Here is a 16824-nt window from a genome sequence, read left to right on the forward strand (position 1 = left end):
CCCTCTGATATACTTGTATCTGTGAGTAGAGAGAGATATACAGTAATGCTTAGGGTAGGGAGAGAAAAAAAGATGGGAACATCCTCTGATTCTTATATTCATACAAAGTAGGCTGTTAGGCTTTACATTTTTGAGTTTAGTTCCATTTTTGAGCAATGGAAGGTGTAGTATATGTACATAAAAACACACACACCACAGTGAATATATAAATATATAAGGGTTTATTTATCAATGGGGGCAAGATGAAAATTGTGAAGAAAATATTATCTGCCAATTCCCCTGGCCCACCAGAAGTCATGCCTCACAGTAAGCATATAGAAAGGCGAGAAGTGAGTATAACCTTGCACAACGCTTCCTTGTGCATCATGCAGGAGAATCAACAAAGAAGCACAATGGGATGCAAGCAATTTAATAAAGGACTACTGGGTTCAGACTGTATCTTGTACTAGGTGTGCTAATAAATTGAAATCAGAATATTTTACAAATTCTGAACTTTCAAATTTAACTTATATAAAAAATGAATTAAATGAAAAACTCAAATAAAAAATGTGGCTGAAAGCTAGTGAACTTCTGTAGAAATCAATGAGAGATACATTTTCATACTTCAAGCTATGTTAGTTTTCTCCAAAAACATAATTTTGCAAGCTCACTGAAAATGAATAGTAGAATGTGGTTTTAGAGCGCCCCCCTGTCAGGACTGCCAGAAGTACCCGATCCAGAAGTACCCGACAGCGTTGTTTACATTCCCGGCGGTCACAGTAAAGATATAAGATGGCGGCGCCCATGCTGAACACATGGCTGCAGCGTCGCTGCATGATGATGTCATCACTGGTGCCGGGATCTTGTCATAAAAGGGCGCCCAAAACACTGTGACGGCGCCCAAGAATAGGATTCAAATCACTACTGATCCTGGGTTCCTGTACTGCCTGTTTTCCAGCCTTGATCCCTGCTCCAGCTTTGATTCCTGCTCCCTGCCCTGATTCCTGCTTCCAGCCTTGATTCCTGCTCCCTGTCCGTGATTCCTGTTACCTGCCTGTATTATTGAACTTTGCCTGGACTTTGGACATTTGCATCTGATCTGCCTGCCCTCGTTAACGCCTGCCCTCGTTAACGCCTGCCTGTGACCACTACTACTAATTCTGCTTAACCCTTCGGATACCGCGACCTTGCTCCCACTAGAGGGCTTCCTCCTTGATCCAGACTACCTCCCTGGAGGGAGCTCACGGCTCCATGACATTATTCTTGGGCCATGGATCCCACTGAGGAAGCTCAGCCAGATTTTGGCAGGGCCTTTCGAGGTCTGCATACTCGCATGAAGGCGTACGAAGCTCGGCAAAATTTTGTCGGACACACGCTGGAGGTGATTTTGGAAAAGTTATCCATGCTGACGCCGACTACTCCAACGCCCACCCTAGTTGCTGCCGACATGGCTACACAGTCCCCCACTTCTGGTCCATGTATTCCTGCACCGCCTCTCTACAGTGTCGACCCTCAAGCCTGTCATGGTTTTGTGAATGAGTGCCAGATTCGGTTCGCCTTGCAACCTGCAGAATTTAACTGTGAGCCAGCTAAGGTTGGTTTTGTGATCACTCGTCTGGCAGGGAAATCACTTGAATGGGCATCTCCGCACTGGGAGAAGGAGTCTCCTTTAATTGATGATGCTAAAGCCTTCCTGAAAGAATTCCGGACGGTGTTCGAAGCCCCCGGTCGGGTGGCGACCGCTGCTTCTCGTCTGTTCCAGATTCGCCAAGGTAATCGTAATGTAGCGGAATATGCCATTGAATTCCGTACTCTCGCTGCAGAGACTCGTTGGAATAATGATGCCTATCATGCTGCCTTCTACAATGGTCTCTCTATCCGCCTCAAAGATGACCTGGTCTCCCGTGAATTACCCACGCAGGTTGAAGACCTCATTGCTTTGTCTGTCAAGGTGGACACCCGTCAGAGAGAACATCAAGCTGATAGGGACCGAGTCAAGAAATTTCAACCCATGTTGGCTCCTTGCTTTCAAAGACCTCTATTACCTCCTACCCCCCAGCAGTTATTCCTCCGGAGGAACCTATGCAAGTCGGAAGAGCTCGTCTCTCTGAACAAGAGAAACTCCAGAGACGTACGGCTGGACTTTGTCTCTACTGTGGGGGTCAATCTCACTTTGCCAACTCCTGTCCTGTGAAGCCTCAGAGTTCCCCTCTTCAAGGTAACCTTGGAAAGACTCATGTAGGGGGTGTTACTCCCAAGTCACAAGAGAACTCTCACAGGTTTCTTCTGCCTTTACAGATCCGTCTGTCCACTTAGACCATTTATGGGTCAGCTTTTATTGACTCTGGAGCTGCCAGAAATTTCATGGACGCTCTCTTTGCCAAGTATATGAATGTTCCCCTGTTTCCATTGACTCCTCCACTTCGAGTAACCGCCATTGATGACCGACCCCTTGAATCCGAGTTTATCTCTATGACTAAATCTGTCATGTTTTTTACAGAACAGATAATGATTGCTGTAACTCTAATCGGCTCCTATGATGGATATTTTCTTTGATTCATCCAGTACGAATTTTTCTATCCAATTTTTCTATTCAGACTAGATGATGAACCGGGATAGGTATGTTCTGCTCTCATCTTGAGATACAGATATTTTGCATATTCCAAGGTTTAATAAGGGATATGTCTCTTGAAGGTTGTTATATATAATTGTAAAAACCTTTTTGTTGGTATAATGTTTTTTGTATAGTGATGTAATTTTTCTCTTTCCTTTTTTTATTTTTTCTAGTGTATAACACATTCATGGGACACCAGACTTAGACTGTATCTGGGGCTATTAAACAAGAAATGGCCTATTTGCGATTTAATTGTGTACAATAACATGAATTATGATGTAATGTTGTTTGATGTTTTTTGGCCATCAAACAGACATGATGTTTTGCAATTGTGAGTCATAACAAGGATTTCAAAAGAGTGCGAGAAATTGGTATTTTCTCCATAGTTGGGATTTAATGTATGCTATTTTGATTTATAACTTGATTTATAACTAGACTCGCATGCACAACAGAGAGTGTTCCAAGAAGTTGTGCGCACATTTCCAATTTGGCCTACAATGGGCGTTTTTGTGCTAGCGCATTTTTGCCTACTTTTGGGCATTTTTGCGCACTCGCATGATTGAATGGAACGCATGCGTGTTTTCGCATGGGCGGGAAAGCGCATGCGTAAATTCGAGTGGAACGCATATGCGTTCCAAATAGAGATTTAGGTGAGCACACTTCCCTTTTCACCTATAATTGGGGCGGAAATGATGTCACACGCTGAGCATCGTCTGTTTGGGAGCCTGCTTAACATGCCACAAGGTATTTAAACTGCATAGATACATACAATCTTCCTGCCTTTTTGATTTTTCTTATATTGAGGAGTTTTTTGCCCCTGATGAAGACCACCATGGTGGTCGAAACGCGTCGGTTTTTCTATGATGTTTGTAAGTTTTTAATAATATGATACAATAAATTTTAATTCATTTATATAAGTCTGAGTGTGCAATCCATAGATATATCTTTTTCTTTATCTCTATGATGACTGGGGAATTGCCTGCGCAGGTTGGGACTTTACACAAAGAAAAGTTATCGTTCCTGATTATTTCCTGTCCTTCTGTTCCTGTCGTCTTGGGGCTTCCCTGGTTACGCCTGCATAACCCTATCATTGATTGGTCCTCGGTGGCAGGTTTCCATGGAGTCCATACTGCCAACAGCACTGCCTTCCTGCTGAACCCATCCAGAGGGTGAATATTTCTACGTCAGATTTGAAGACACTTCCCTCCTTCTACAAGGAATTCTCCGATGTCTTCTGTAAAAAGTCTGCAGAATTTCTCCCTCCTCATCGTCTCTACGATTGTCCAGTTGATCTCCTGCATGGAACCATGCCTCCTAGAGGTCGCACTTATCCTCTCTCCCCAGCAGAGACCTCTGCCATGAAGGAATATATCCAAGAAAATCTCCAGCGGGGGTTTATTCGCCCTTCTACTTCTCCTGCAGGAGCTGGATTCTTCTTCGTGGAGAAGAAGGATGGAGGCCTACGTCCTTGTATTGACTACCGGGGTCTTAATAAAATCACCGTTAAGAACCGGTATCCCTTGCCTCTGATTGCAGAACTTTTTGACCAACTGAAGGGGGCTAAAATCTTCACTAAGTTGGAACTTCGTGGGGCGTATAACCTCATCCGCATCCGTGAAGGTGACAAATGGAAGACAACATTCAACACTCGTGATGGGCACTTTGAATACCTTGTGATGCCCTTTGGTCTCTGCAATGACCCCGCTGTCTTCCAAGAATTCGTGAACGACATTTTCCGGGATCTCTTGGGAAAGTTTGTGGTCGTGTACCTTGATGACATCCTGATTTTCTCCAAGGACTTAGCAAGCCATCGGTCCCAGGTGAAGGAAGTACTCTCTCGTTTGAGGAAGAACTCCCTCTTTTACAAGCTGGAGAAATGCGTGTTTGAAGTGTCCAAGATTCCTTTTCTGGGCTATATCATCTCCCCAGAGGGTTTCGAGATGGTTCCGGTGAAAGTGTCTGCAATCCAAGAGTGGCCCCTACCGCTGAGCACCAAGGCAATGCAAAGATTCATTGGTTTTGCCAATTACTACCGGCAATTCATTAAGGGGTTCTCTTCTCGTATTGCTCCTACCCTTGCCCTCATCTGAAAAGGGGGTAAAACAAGCTCATGGCCCCCGCCTGCTATAGAAGCTTTTCAATCCTTGAAGGATGCCTTCACTTCTGCTTCGGTTCTCCGCCATCCTGATCCAGAGTTACCTTTCTTCATCAAGGTGGATGCTTCTGAAGTTGGAGCTGGAGCTATCCTGTCCCAATGACATCCCTCTGATGGAAAGTTGCACCCATGTGCATATTTCTCTAAGAAGTTCTCTCCTGCCGAACAAAATTATGATGTAGGAAATCGAGAACTCCTGGCTGTCAAGCTTGCCTTAGAAGAATGGTGTCACCTCCTTGAAGGTTCCTTGATCCCAGTCACGGTCTACACAGATCATAAGAATCTTGAGTTCATTCAAGAGGCTGAATCCCAGACAAGCAAGGTGGGCTCTCTTCTTCTCTCGATTTAACTTTGTCTTGACTTATTGCCCTGGCTCCAAGAATCGGAAAGCCGATGCTCTGTCTCGAAGTTTCACTCCGGTGGATTGTACTCCTGAAAGACAAGAGCCAATTATTCCTCTTGTCAAGATCATTGCTTCTTTATACCCTCAATTTGCTGATCAAATTCTGGCTGGTCAATCTTCTGCCCCTCCTGATACTCCCATCGGAATGGCATTCGTACCTCCTGAACTTCGTCTGCCTATCCTGCAACAGACTCATAGCTCCAAGCAAGCGGGACATCCTGGTCCTGCTAAGACTCTAGAACTTTCACGGAGTCTAGTCTGGTGGCCGACTATTCGTAAAGATGTCAAAGACTTTGTTGCTGCTTGTACCGTTTGTGCCACTTCCAAGCCTAGCCATTCTCACCCTAGCGGGTTACTACAGCCATTGCCTGTCCCCTCTCGTCCTTGGACCCATTTGGCAATGGACTTCATAGTCGAGCTTCCTCCCTCCAGTGGGAACACCGTGATCTGGGTCATCATAGATCGTTTTAGCAAGATGGCCCACTTCATAGCCAACTCCAAGCTTCCATCTGCAGTGGAGTTGTTGCAGTTGTTTATTCAATTAATTTTCCACCTGCATGGCTTCCCGGCGGAGATTGTCTCTGACAGAGGTTCCCAGTTCACGGCAAAGTTTTGGCGTTCCTTATGCAAGGTCTTGGGTATTGCTCTCCAATTCTCTTCTTCCTATCATCCCCAAACGAATGGGGCAGCGGAGCGAGTGAATCAAGCCTTAGAACAATTCCTGAGAAATCATGTCTCCCTCTGCCAAGATGATTGGTCTGACCTTCTCCCATGGGCAGAATTTGCTCATAACAACGCCTGTCATTCATCCACTGTAAGATCTCCATTCATGTCTGTGTATGGCCAACATCCTCAAGCCTTTCCAAAAGACTTTGTTTTGACTGATGCCCCAGCCGCTGGTGACCATGTGGCCCATATGTCCGCTATTTGGGCTGCAACCAAATCGCTGATTGGAGACATTGGTCCTCTCCTCTCTTCAAGGTTGCTGATAAAGTTTGGCTTTCTTCCCGAAACATTCGTCTGAAGGTGCCATCTCCCAAGTTGGGTCCGAAGTTTGTGGGTCCATTTCCCATCTTGGAGATTATCAATCCTGTGTCTGTCAGACCTCAGCTTCCCCCTGAGAGCTCCAGCTTTGATTCCTGCTCCCTGCCCTGATTCCTGCTTCCAGCCTAGATTCCTGCTCCCAGTCCGTGATTCCTGTTACCTGCCTGTGTTATTAAACTTTGCCTGGACTTTGGACTTTTGCATCTGATCTGCCTGCCCTCGTTAACTCCTGCCTGTGACCACTACTACTGATTCTGCTTAACCCTTCGGATACCGTGACCTTGCTCCCACTAGAGGGCTTCCTCCTTGATCCAGACTACCTCCCTGGAGGGAGCTCCCGGCTCCCTGACACCCCCCCCCCGAAAAATATTTTTTATTTGTTCGCAATACAACTTGTTGAGTGTGCTGACTTCAAAAATTGTGAGAGCATGTATGGCAGGAATATTCACCATCCCCACTGTAGAGCAGGGTAATCATTTAAGGTGCAGTTTAATGATGACTTATGGCTTTTGAGCAGGAGAACAACACAGCCTTGTTTTATTGCAATTAGAGTGAGTTAAATTGGCACTAATGTATTTTAAAAGCAAAACACAAATTACATAATGATTACATATGATCTAACCCCCCTCCCATATTTGCCAGTGGAATGAAAAGTCTGACATGAGCAAAGCTCAATGAAATGGGACACCTGTATGGTACACTTTAATGGCCACAGCTAATGAAAGTCCTTTGACAGTTATGACCAATAACTTCAATGTTGCTCTCAGTTTTCGAACGTTCAATAATAAAATGGGGCATGTGTAAAATACATATACTTCGTGGATTTTTGATTAGATGGCAACACAGAAGACTGCACCTGATATGTCTAGTATTCAGCAATCAAGCTGAAAAGATCATGCAGACGAGTACACAAGCTACTTATAGAAGTTGCAGTAAAGTTGCAATAAACAGTGTTTCTACCAATTGAAGTCTTCTGCCATTATTCATGTATTCATGTACCATGGAGTTAAAGGCAGAATGGAGGCTGTAACACGTGTAATAATGTTAGATTGTAATAAGCAGTTCTGACAAATTTGAACAATTTAAAGGAGAATGAAAGCATAACTAAAAGAGTAGGTTAGAAATGTTGTGCATAATGTTTTGGCTAACAGCCCAAGGAAACTCCAGTCCTTTAGCAGAGAAAATCTGTGGCTCCAAGAATGCCCAGTAGCTCCCCATCTTTTTTTCTGCTGATTCACTACACATGATCTGTGCTGCTGTCACTTACTGAGCTTAGGGATCAATGCACAATATATTGAATATATATAATATAAATAGGGATGCACCGAATCCAGGATTCGGTTCGGGATTCGGCCTTTTTCAGCAGGATTCGGATTCGGCCGAATCCGCAATATGCAAATTAGGGGCAGGGAGGGAAATTGCGTGACTTTTTGTCACAAAACAAGGAAGTAAAAAATGTTTTCCCCTTCCCACCCCTAATTTGCATATGCAAATTAGGATTCGGATTCAGTTTGGTATTCGGCCGAGTCTTTAACAAAGAATTCAGCGGTTCGGCCGAATCCAAAATATTAGATTTGGTGCATCCCTAAATATAAATGTCGCAATACAATTATTACTGATTAGTAATTAATACAGATAACTACTACATGTCAACACAGAAACCAGTGCAACTAGCATCAGAATTATCAATCTTATTTTATGCTTGAAAATTTGTGAGGACCCCTAAGCTTAGCTTCTGAATAGCTGCTCAGAGCCCACTGAGCATGTCACAGACACTTTCCAAGATGGTGACCCCCTGTGACAAGTTTGAAATCCTGGATCACTGCTGTTATTGAGCAGCTTAAACTTTAAGCTGGTGCAATAAGTTCATTATATAAAATACAGCATTTTAGCCATATTCATTTAAGGGTTTAGTTCTCCTTTAATACCAAAACATAAAAAATATGCATTCAAAAATATTCCTTTCGCCAGTTTTACTTTACCTTGCTTTACTTAAGCCCCCAGGGACTTACTTAAGCTTTAGCAGGGACAAAAATCAGGAGTTACCTGTGATACCTTTGGAGGTCAGGCTCTGCAAAACATTTGCTAAACTTTTAATCTTTTAATGGGAACATTGGTTTCCAAAGCAAAAATTAGACGATGTCTGTAAGAGAGGAGTGTAATAACAACAATCTAATGATCTTTCTGTCAGCCATTCTATATCTGGCCTTAACTGCAATTTCATATAAGGAGTTAAAGGAAAACTATACCCGCAATGTAGGTCTCTATAAAAAGATATTGCATAAAACAGCTCATATGTAAAACCCTGCTTCATGTAAATAAACCATTTTCATAATAATATACTTTTATAGTAGTATGTGCTATTGTGTAAAAATAAAAAGAAAACTGCCATTTTAAAAAGTAAGGGCCACCCCCTGGGATTGTATGTAAGGTCACATGAGCCAATTAACAAACAGATTTCTGTCTTTTGCTTCCACACTTCTTCCTGCTACAGTTAGAGTTCTAGTATTTCTGGTCAGATGATCTCTGAGGAAGCACAGAGACCATTACAAAATGGTGGTTCAAGGCAAGAGATGTAAAAGAGCAATTACTTAAATATATTTTCCAGTTTGATGAGATTCTTTAATATGCCACTTAATTTGATATAAAAATCTGTTGCTCAAGTATTCATTTTGGGGGTATAGTTTGCATTTAAAGCACCAGCTTATAGGGAATTCCATCACTATAAGAAGTTTTTGAAGCAAGCCATTAAATGTTTCCAAAATGCTCATTACATTTTTTAGAAGTTTGTAGTAAATCTTTGCATAATAAGTGCAAATATAAAAACAACTACAGTCAATCTAAATGTATTGAAAAAACAAAACCTTTTGATTAGCGTACCATTATAAGACAAAGCAACAGCCAGCAAGTTGGATGGGCTAATCATTTGGAACAATGTAATTAATATTAATTAAATAATATTGGTTGTTTGCATTCAGTCCATAAAGTCTCATAATCCTTGTTTTTTTCAGAATTCTGATGACCTTCTCGTTGCCTCAGCTGAATGTCCAAGTGATGACGAAGACTTGGAAGAATGTGAACCAAGCACAGGTAAGACCCCAACTGTACCCTGCACTAAACTTTTACAATCATTTCAAATAGAAAATAAATCATAAAATCAGTTAATAAACCACCGGGCAAGGGGAAAAGGAAATAGGTTATACGTATGGAAACTCCAAACTTCAACAGAGAGAAAAGCGTATCCATATTTTATTAACTGTTTGCAAGATATGTGTGCGTAGCTGCCTGTAGCATACTTTTATCATTAATGAGAATTATGAGAATTCCAATTCAAGTGCAAGTATGGGATAACAAAATAGTGGAGAGATGATAATAGTTATATAAATGTAAAATGCACACATAGTATGGGAACAAGAGATTATGATTTGTAGTGTATACAGAGGCAAATATGTCAGAGGTTAATAGTATGTGTACGGGGGGGAGCAATGAAAAAATAAAATCAATATGAATATAGTGAGAGATTTTTTGTCTAAAAACTGAGATATAGAACAGTGCCAAGATTGCCCTTACAGAACAGAATGGTAATTCAAAAAGGTAATTCAAGGCACTAGAGCTGTTCAAGACAGTTTAATTAAAATAGGGTAAAGCTGCATTTTCAGTTCGATTCGATTTTAAATTATTAGAATTTTATTCAGGGAATGAAAGTAAAGTTTTGTTTCTGAAACACAGTAACATCGTCAAGAAGTGTAAAAATAGTTAAGCCTTGTTGATGGTTGTTTTACTAGTCAGTAAGAAAAGTCTATGCACAGGGTGCTGTGGCTTCAATAGGTTCAGACTGTTCTTATAATATTAGTCAAAGTTAGCTAGGGTGAGGGATTTAACTTGAAATATGTAATGCTTTTAATTGTACATCATATCTATAATAAATGCAACCATACATGGGCTGATCCCGCAAGATATCCAACAAATCTGTGCATGGGCTGATACCATGCGAGGGGCCAAACATGGTATGGCCACCTTTCTATTTTTTTGTTCATTCTTGTCAAACAATTAAAATAGCAGGAAGCAAAGAGGAGCAGTGGCTTCCCCTTTATAGGTTACATAGTTACATGTTTTGGTGCACCATTTATAAATATTTGCAGAAGCAGCAGATTTTAATGGTCCTGCTGTCCTTCGCATTCCTATAATACAGGGATGCTTGGAGAAAGGATGATCATTACCTAGAAAGATCAACATAAACTTTCTCTCCTAAAAAAATACTCTCATGCATTAATCACTGGGTTACTTATAATTAGTATGCTGACTAAAGTAGATCTCCTGTACTCCTCTAGGGAGGAGTGCTAATAATGATCTATAAACTGTACTTAGGCAGCAGCAATTATGGCAGAACATTCTTAATTAACACACACATGCACATATATAACTAACGGTCTGCTTTAACCCCTAATTTGAATAATACACCAAAAGCAAAATTGCAGCAAACACTGCAATTTCTGCTTGAGTACCACTGCTGTCCTCTCTAAAACGTTCCTCCAAATTGGTAGATATCTAAAACATTTACATTGCCAGATTTGCAGACATTTCTTTATTCAGGTATTAGGTGCATTCCTTCCACCTTTTCCATTTAAACAGAGGCTGACTTTATTTTTATGAGCATGTAATTGCAACCCAAACCAAGGGCATTTCCAGAGAACCCAGACACAGCTTGCTTACACGTGCAGTATGGGGTGCTAAACAAATGAAGGGTTGGAATACAGTTGGAATACCTTATTCCAGGGAAAGTTGATGGAAAACATAAATCCAAGCAGGGAAAAGAAAGAGGTAAGAAATAAGGTATAAGGCACAAGGCAACTAAGGTGACCCAAAAGGTAACAAAGAATTAAAAAAAACAGAAAAGGGAGAATGCAGACAGGACAAAATAATTAGGAAAAAGGGCCACAACCAGAATATGAACTTAAATGCCAAAGCACAGAAACAAGCCCACAATACCAACTACAGCATATGCCACAGCACGGGTACATACACCATCATTATTGGGTTCTATGGTAAATATAGAATATGAGAATAGCTGATACACAACCAGCATCTGCAGATAAACAAGCTGCTTTCCAATCTCATAATCAGCCAGCAAAGAAAGTGGTGCAATGTAGAACCCTCTGTCTGCCCCTACAAACCAATCAGGTTACTTGTTTCATCATGACCAGGGTAAAAAGTATGTATGTGACACAAATAACAGTTACAGAGTCTTCATCAAAAGTATACAAATGAATATTATAGGGTTTTCAGAAATAAAATATGGGGCTGGGACCTGTTATCCAGAATGCTCAGGAGATAACACCTAGTTAAACTAGTTACCTTATTGGTAAGCATTTAATACATAGTAATTGCCTATGAAACCCTATATTTTTTGGTTATATTAGAACATTTTCATAGAATTTTCAAATAGCAACCTCTGTGTACAGTACCTTTTAATTTATTATAATTGATTAGGGTGAACACAGCAGACTTAAAACATGGAATAAGAATCGGAGCACATGCAAGGTAGATTTTTAGTAAATTCAATCCAATACGAATCAAATAATTTTTGTATAAAGCAAATCAAAATTAATACCTATGATAGCATATTGGTGGCAGCAGGAGAATTACATAAATAAAACCCATCACCTATCAATTTGCTAGTAATAACATAAAAAGCAAATAATATAACAATTTATAGCACATTTAAATGAAGTTGCTAGTTTGGCAAATATTTTTAAAAAGTCAGACATAAAGTTTATCTTACATAAGCTCTTCATTTGGTCACTCGGATGGTGGGCCAAATCGGGCTCATCATATAATGGTCCAATGCGGAAAGGAGCAGATTACACAGTCCTTGCAACCCCCCATTTTCCAGCCTCTTTAGCTCTGACCAGATATTGGTCAGGGACCAAATACCTGCAGGCTCAGCAGTCAGTATTGGACAGCTTAAAGATAGACCAAAGTTTTCATTTTTCCAAACAGTTCTGGAGCTCATTTACCAGCGTAATTTAAAATTTTGTGCCTCTGATTTTGAGCTTTTCAGCTATACTGTATATCAATTAAATTTTCTTTTTGTAAGATGTAGCTCTACAATTTAAAATTTGACAGACAGGCAAGTGTGCTAAAAATATTGGGAATGATATGTGGGCATTCCTTAAAGTAAGCAAAGTTCAAGTTTGGTTTAAGCACTATAAATAAAATGCTAATTACTTAAGGCCATGGGGCATGGCAAGCCCTTTGTACAAGGTGACACTACAATCTCAAACAAAAATGGTTATAATTTCTTTTCCAAAAAATTATTTTAGATACAGGGAGAGTATGGATCCTTCCCTAACAGTATCCTATATACATAGGCAAACATGGCACTTAGTGTAAATGTTATCAATTTATAAATACCTATAAAACCAATCCCAACATTATCACTGGCAGTAGTCCTAATAATCTGTTTATAAATATGCTGTCCCTTTATAAGATAGCATTCCCTTATAAGATTTTCAAACCAGTAGATTTATACAAATTTTGTTGCCACTACTTGAACTGCAATGGAAATGTTAATTTTTGATACCTATTGTGGACACCTGGAATTTCCAAAAGCATAATTGCCACTATTAACACAGACAGATGTTTTTCAGGTGTCAGTTGGATTGGTGTGCCATATTTGTGCTAATATAATCATAATAAGTCAGTATGATCTATCCTGCTGTTCCTTGCTCAAGTCCAACTGAGTTATAAATGCCCATTTAGAATGTGTTTTGTGTATTATTTACAGAATGACAATTGTAGTCAACAAATTCAATTATTTTTTGTGGATTTATTATCAGAGAGAATTGGGAATGCTGATTTGTTTTTGTATTCTTAATAATTTAAACATTGTAGCATTTGGCAGTTTCTATTGATATGTAGTGCTGGGCCTTGTTGTTGGGTCCCTTTATTTATCTATTTGGGGAATAATGTGTACAATTATTTCTTTTGGGATGGTATACGGCCAGGATGTTTTTCTTTATAGAAAAACCTAAAATGTTCATGAAACTTTTAACCAAAATAATGCTAAAACTCACTTTTCTTTTTTTCTTCCTTTGTTTTAAGAAAAGGAAAATATATTTCATTGTTCATGGTCATTAAAATCTTTTTTATAAATTTTAGGAACAGGATTGCTTATAGAGGAAAACTCATTAAGCTTTGCTGGACCTCAAATTAATATTTATATTTACATACATATATTCTCAGTTATTTGTTAATGATAAAAATAGAATACATGATATGTGTTGTTTTGGTAAAAGCAATAGTTTAAAATATAAAGTGACCGTGAAACAGTAAAAATTTAATAAATCAAAGTGACTTTTTTTTTACCGAGAGGTTTCACAGTTTCTTTTGTAATTTTTTTTGTCTTCATGCTAAAATCACATGTGGCCAATTGTTTAATGTAAGTTGTCTAAATATTCTGAATCAATTTTATTTCATGAGAGGAGGCAAGCAGGAATGACAAGAAAAGTAGTAGAAAGCAAAATATGGCATAAAGCAGTGGGGAACTTATAAAGAAAGAATATAACAGAAATAGAGAGAATAGGGGTTGTAAACAAAAATTAGATGGGGAAAGGAATAACGTTTACTCAAGGTTATCAGTAAGATGTGGCAAAGATGTAAAAAAATGGGTAGATTGATAGAAATAAGATCAGAATTGTGAACCATCTTTAAGATGGAATGATTGGGATTGACAAGCATAAGGAGGAAATTACAAAAAAAGACACAGAATACTAAAGTGCAACATAGATTAGCAACACATTTTAAAGTGTTTTTGGTTCAAAAATATTATTCAGTGAATACTAGAGGACATTATCATAAAACATATAATGAGCTAGAAACATACAGTAGTTTATTATTTAAAAAAAAAGTTCTAAGTCAGAAATTAAGTTAATGTGGAGAGTAAGCAAAATAAAATGGAACAGAGAAGAATTAAGTATAAATATCCTTTCAAGGAAATTATATTTGAGTAGACAACTAATGGATAAATAATGCTTAGGATTAGATACATGCTTAGATAGCTATCTTTAAAAAAAAGCAGTGTACCTTTTTGGGTTTAATATTTGGTTTCTATGCATAGTTGATAGACCTATATATACAAAGGGAGTTAGCATATTGTGCTGTGTTTAGCATTTGTTGACCTACTGAGGTTTTTACTCACACCTATTTTCTTTGCTGTTTTCTCTGCTTTTTTCTCTTGTTTCCAGGAGGGGAATTAATATTGCCCATAATCACAGAGGATTCCTTAGATACCCCTCCCATTGCCACCCGTTCTCCCTTTGTTCCGCCCCCACCTACTTATCGAACTGTCCTCACTCTGGTGGACACCACCAAAGATTCCTTGAGTGTACCTTCAAACTCAAGGCCACCTTGCCCTTCAGAGCAGGAGGATAGTGATTGCGATGAGGCAATAGAAGTCTCTGGTGATTCCTCAGGGGAAGTGTCTGAATCAAGCTTCCCACCAACCGATGATGAGGACTTTGAATCCGTTTTCCCTATGATAACAGAAAGGACCTTATTGTCCAGATCAGATGGGTCTCCTAGGAAGCCTCCTGGGTACCGGCCAAATGTTAGGACAGGAGGTTCAACCTCCTCTCCTTATGACCTTCTCACCTCCACCACATCCCCAGACCTTATCCGGAACATCCCTGCAGGCAAAATGAACAACAGGGAACCACCAAAACCTAATTTAGACCAATACCCCTATATCCCTACATCTGTGGACAAACACAAAAAGCAAAGGTTTCCATCTATAACTTCTTCCCCAAATTTTCACAATTTTCCTACAGCAAATCCTACAGGCTCAGGGGAGAAAATATCTCCAGGCGCAGTGGAAGTGATCAGGGAGTCCAGCAGCACAACAGGGATGGTTGTGGGGATTGTTGCAGCAGCTGCCCTCTGCATCCTCATTCTCCTCTACGCAATGTATAAGTATAGGAACCGAGATGAAGGATCTTATCAGGTGGACCAAAGTCGGAACTACATCAGTAACTCTGCTCAGAGCAATGGTGCAGTGGTAAAAGAAAAGACAACACCTGCCACCAAAACAGCTGGTAAGAGTAAGAAAAATAAGGACAAAGAGTATTATGTGTGAGAACTTAAAATGGACCTCCAAAAAGTGGAGGTAGGGTTGAGCAGAATCCAGCCAGCCATTTAGTGGAGACACCAGACTGACCCCATGCTGTGACCAATCATTGACTAAGCCACAGTGATTAACCCCAAATAGTTGGCTGCCATCTTTAACAGTTTCAGTGTTCAAACAACTGCCGGCTGTTTAAACTAATCAGTCATTTTGGTCATCCATATGAATGTCAACAATGCAGCCACTCCACAATAACAGAAATCAACTAACTGAAGAAATGTACATGAACATAACCTGTGGTCATTATTTCACTAATCAGTGGGAAAAACACCAACCAGCCACTTAACCATGATCTGATCTTTTATGGGAAAACTAAGATAACAAGTGATGCCTTCCATTTTGCACAGTCTATTACCTGCTCTGTCCCTTTTGATCTGAAACAAATATTTCTATTGATCCCTTATATCTCCTACTCCTTCAATCTTCAGGAGCAAAACTGTCACAATCCCTACTGACTTACTGAGTTGGAAACTCTAAATAAAAAAAATTAATTAATTAGTCCAAGAACTTGGTTTGTGTGAAAGAGTGGTCCTAGAGGGTAAGGAGACACAATGTGAAAATCTCCAATTAGACTGGGAACCTGAAAGTATGAGTCTTGATGACAAATGGTCAACTAACTATAATACTTTAAAAAAAGCGGAGCCATTGAGGGGAGAGGATGATACTGAAATACTGTAAAGGAACACAGTGAGATAAAGACTCGCAAAATAATATGTTGAAAGAGGGCTAACTGGACTGGTCTTGGTTAAGCTCTCCCCTCCTTTATATCACTTTCCTTCCTCTATGCCCTTCTAAAGATCAAGGTTATTTCTATTCTGGTTTGTGTGGTGTCGTCTTGGTTTTTTGAACGCTGAGCCGTGCGTTTGACTTCTTTGTGGACTGAAACTACTGCTCCTACTCTCCTGCTGAAAAAGAATCTCTCTTATCATCCCAGGCTGTTTCCACACCTCTTAATAAAAGGACTATTGATAAGGGAAATTGGGGCACTGGGGAAAAGAGTATCAGAATATCAATAAAGCAGATGTTACGGCCTTGTAAATGAGTGTTGAGGTTATTAATAGTGATATCTATATAATATAGATATTTGTGTGTGAATTATTTTGTAATATCACTGCATCCAGATGAGAAAATACAATTTTGCATAATGACAGTGACAGTTACCTCCACTGACTGCTTTATTTTGATAATATAAAGCCCACAAACATGTAAACAAACTGACCTATTACATGGAAAGGGGTGGATGGTGCTGGCCCAAAGGATTGCTTCTTGTTAAAAGAACACATTTTTAAAACAGTATGTCTAGCAAACGTAGGGGCATATTTATCAAAATGTGAGTTTAGAGCTTAATAAATAAAAACTTACCCACATTCTATTCATTCCTATGGGATTTTTAGAATTGTATTTATCAATGGGTGAAAGCTGAAACTTACAATTTGATGAATATGATA

The 16824-nt window shown here is 39.7% G+C and overlaps 1 protein-coding gene across 17 annotated transcripts in view; it reads left to right on the forward strand.

Moving 5' to 3' along the window:
* LOC108713967 (neurexin-2-beta) overlaps window positions 1-16415 on the forward strand; it is a 404763-nt gene extending 388348 nt beyond the window's left edge. For 10 of the 17 annotated variants that reach the window (XM_041590057.1, XM_018257736.2, XM_041590061.1 and 7 more), the window contains 2 exons: window positions 9207-9285; window positions 14442-16415. In XM_041590057.1, the coding sequence (XP_041445991.1) occupies window positions 9207-9285; window positions 14442-15328 (966 nt within the window). In that variant the 3' untranslated portion in view covers window positions 15329-16415. The remainder of the gene's footprint in view (window positions 1-9206; window positions 9286-14441) is intronic. The other 7 variants (XM_041590065.1, XM_041590067.1, XM_041590068.1 and 4 more) reach the window with 1 other exon arrangement.
* The last annotated feature ends 409 nt before the right edge of the window (window positions 16416-16824 follow it).

This window comes from Xenopus laevis, chromosome 4L (genome assembly GCF_017654675.1).
Source record: "Xenopus laevis strain J_2021 chromosome 4L, Xenopus_laevis_v10.1, whole genome shotgun sequence".
Lineage (NCBI taxonomy): Eukaryota > Metazoa > Chordata > Amphibia > Anura > Pipidae > Xenopus > Xenopus laevis.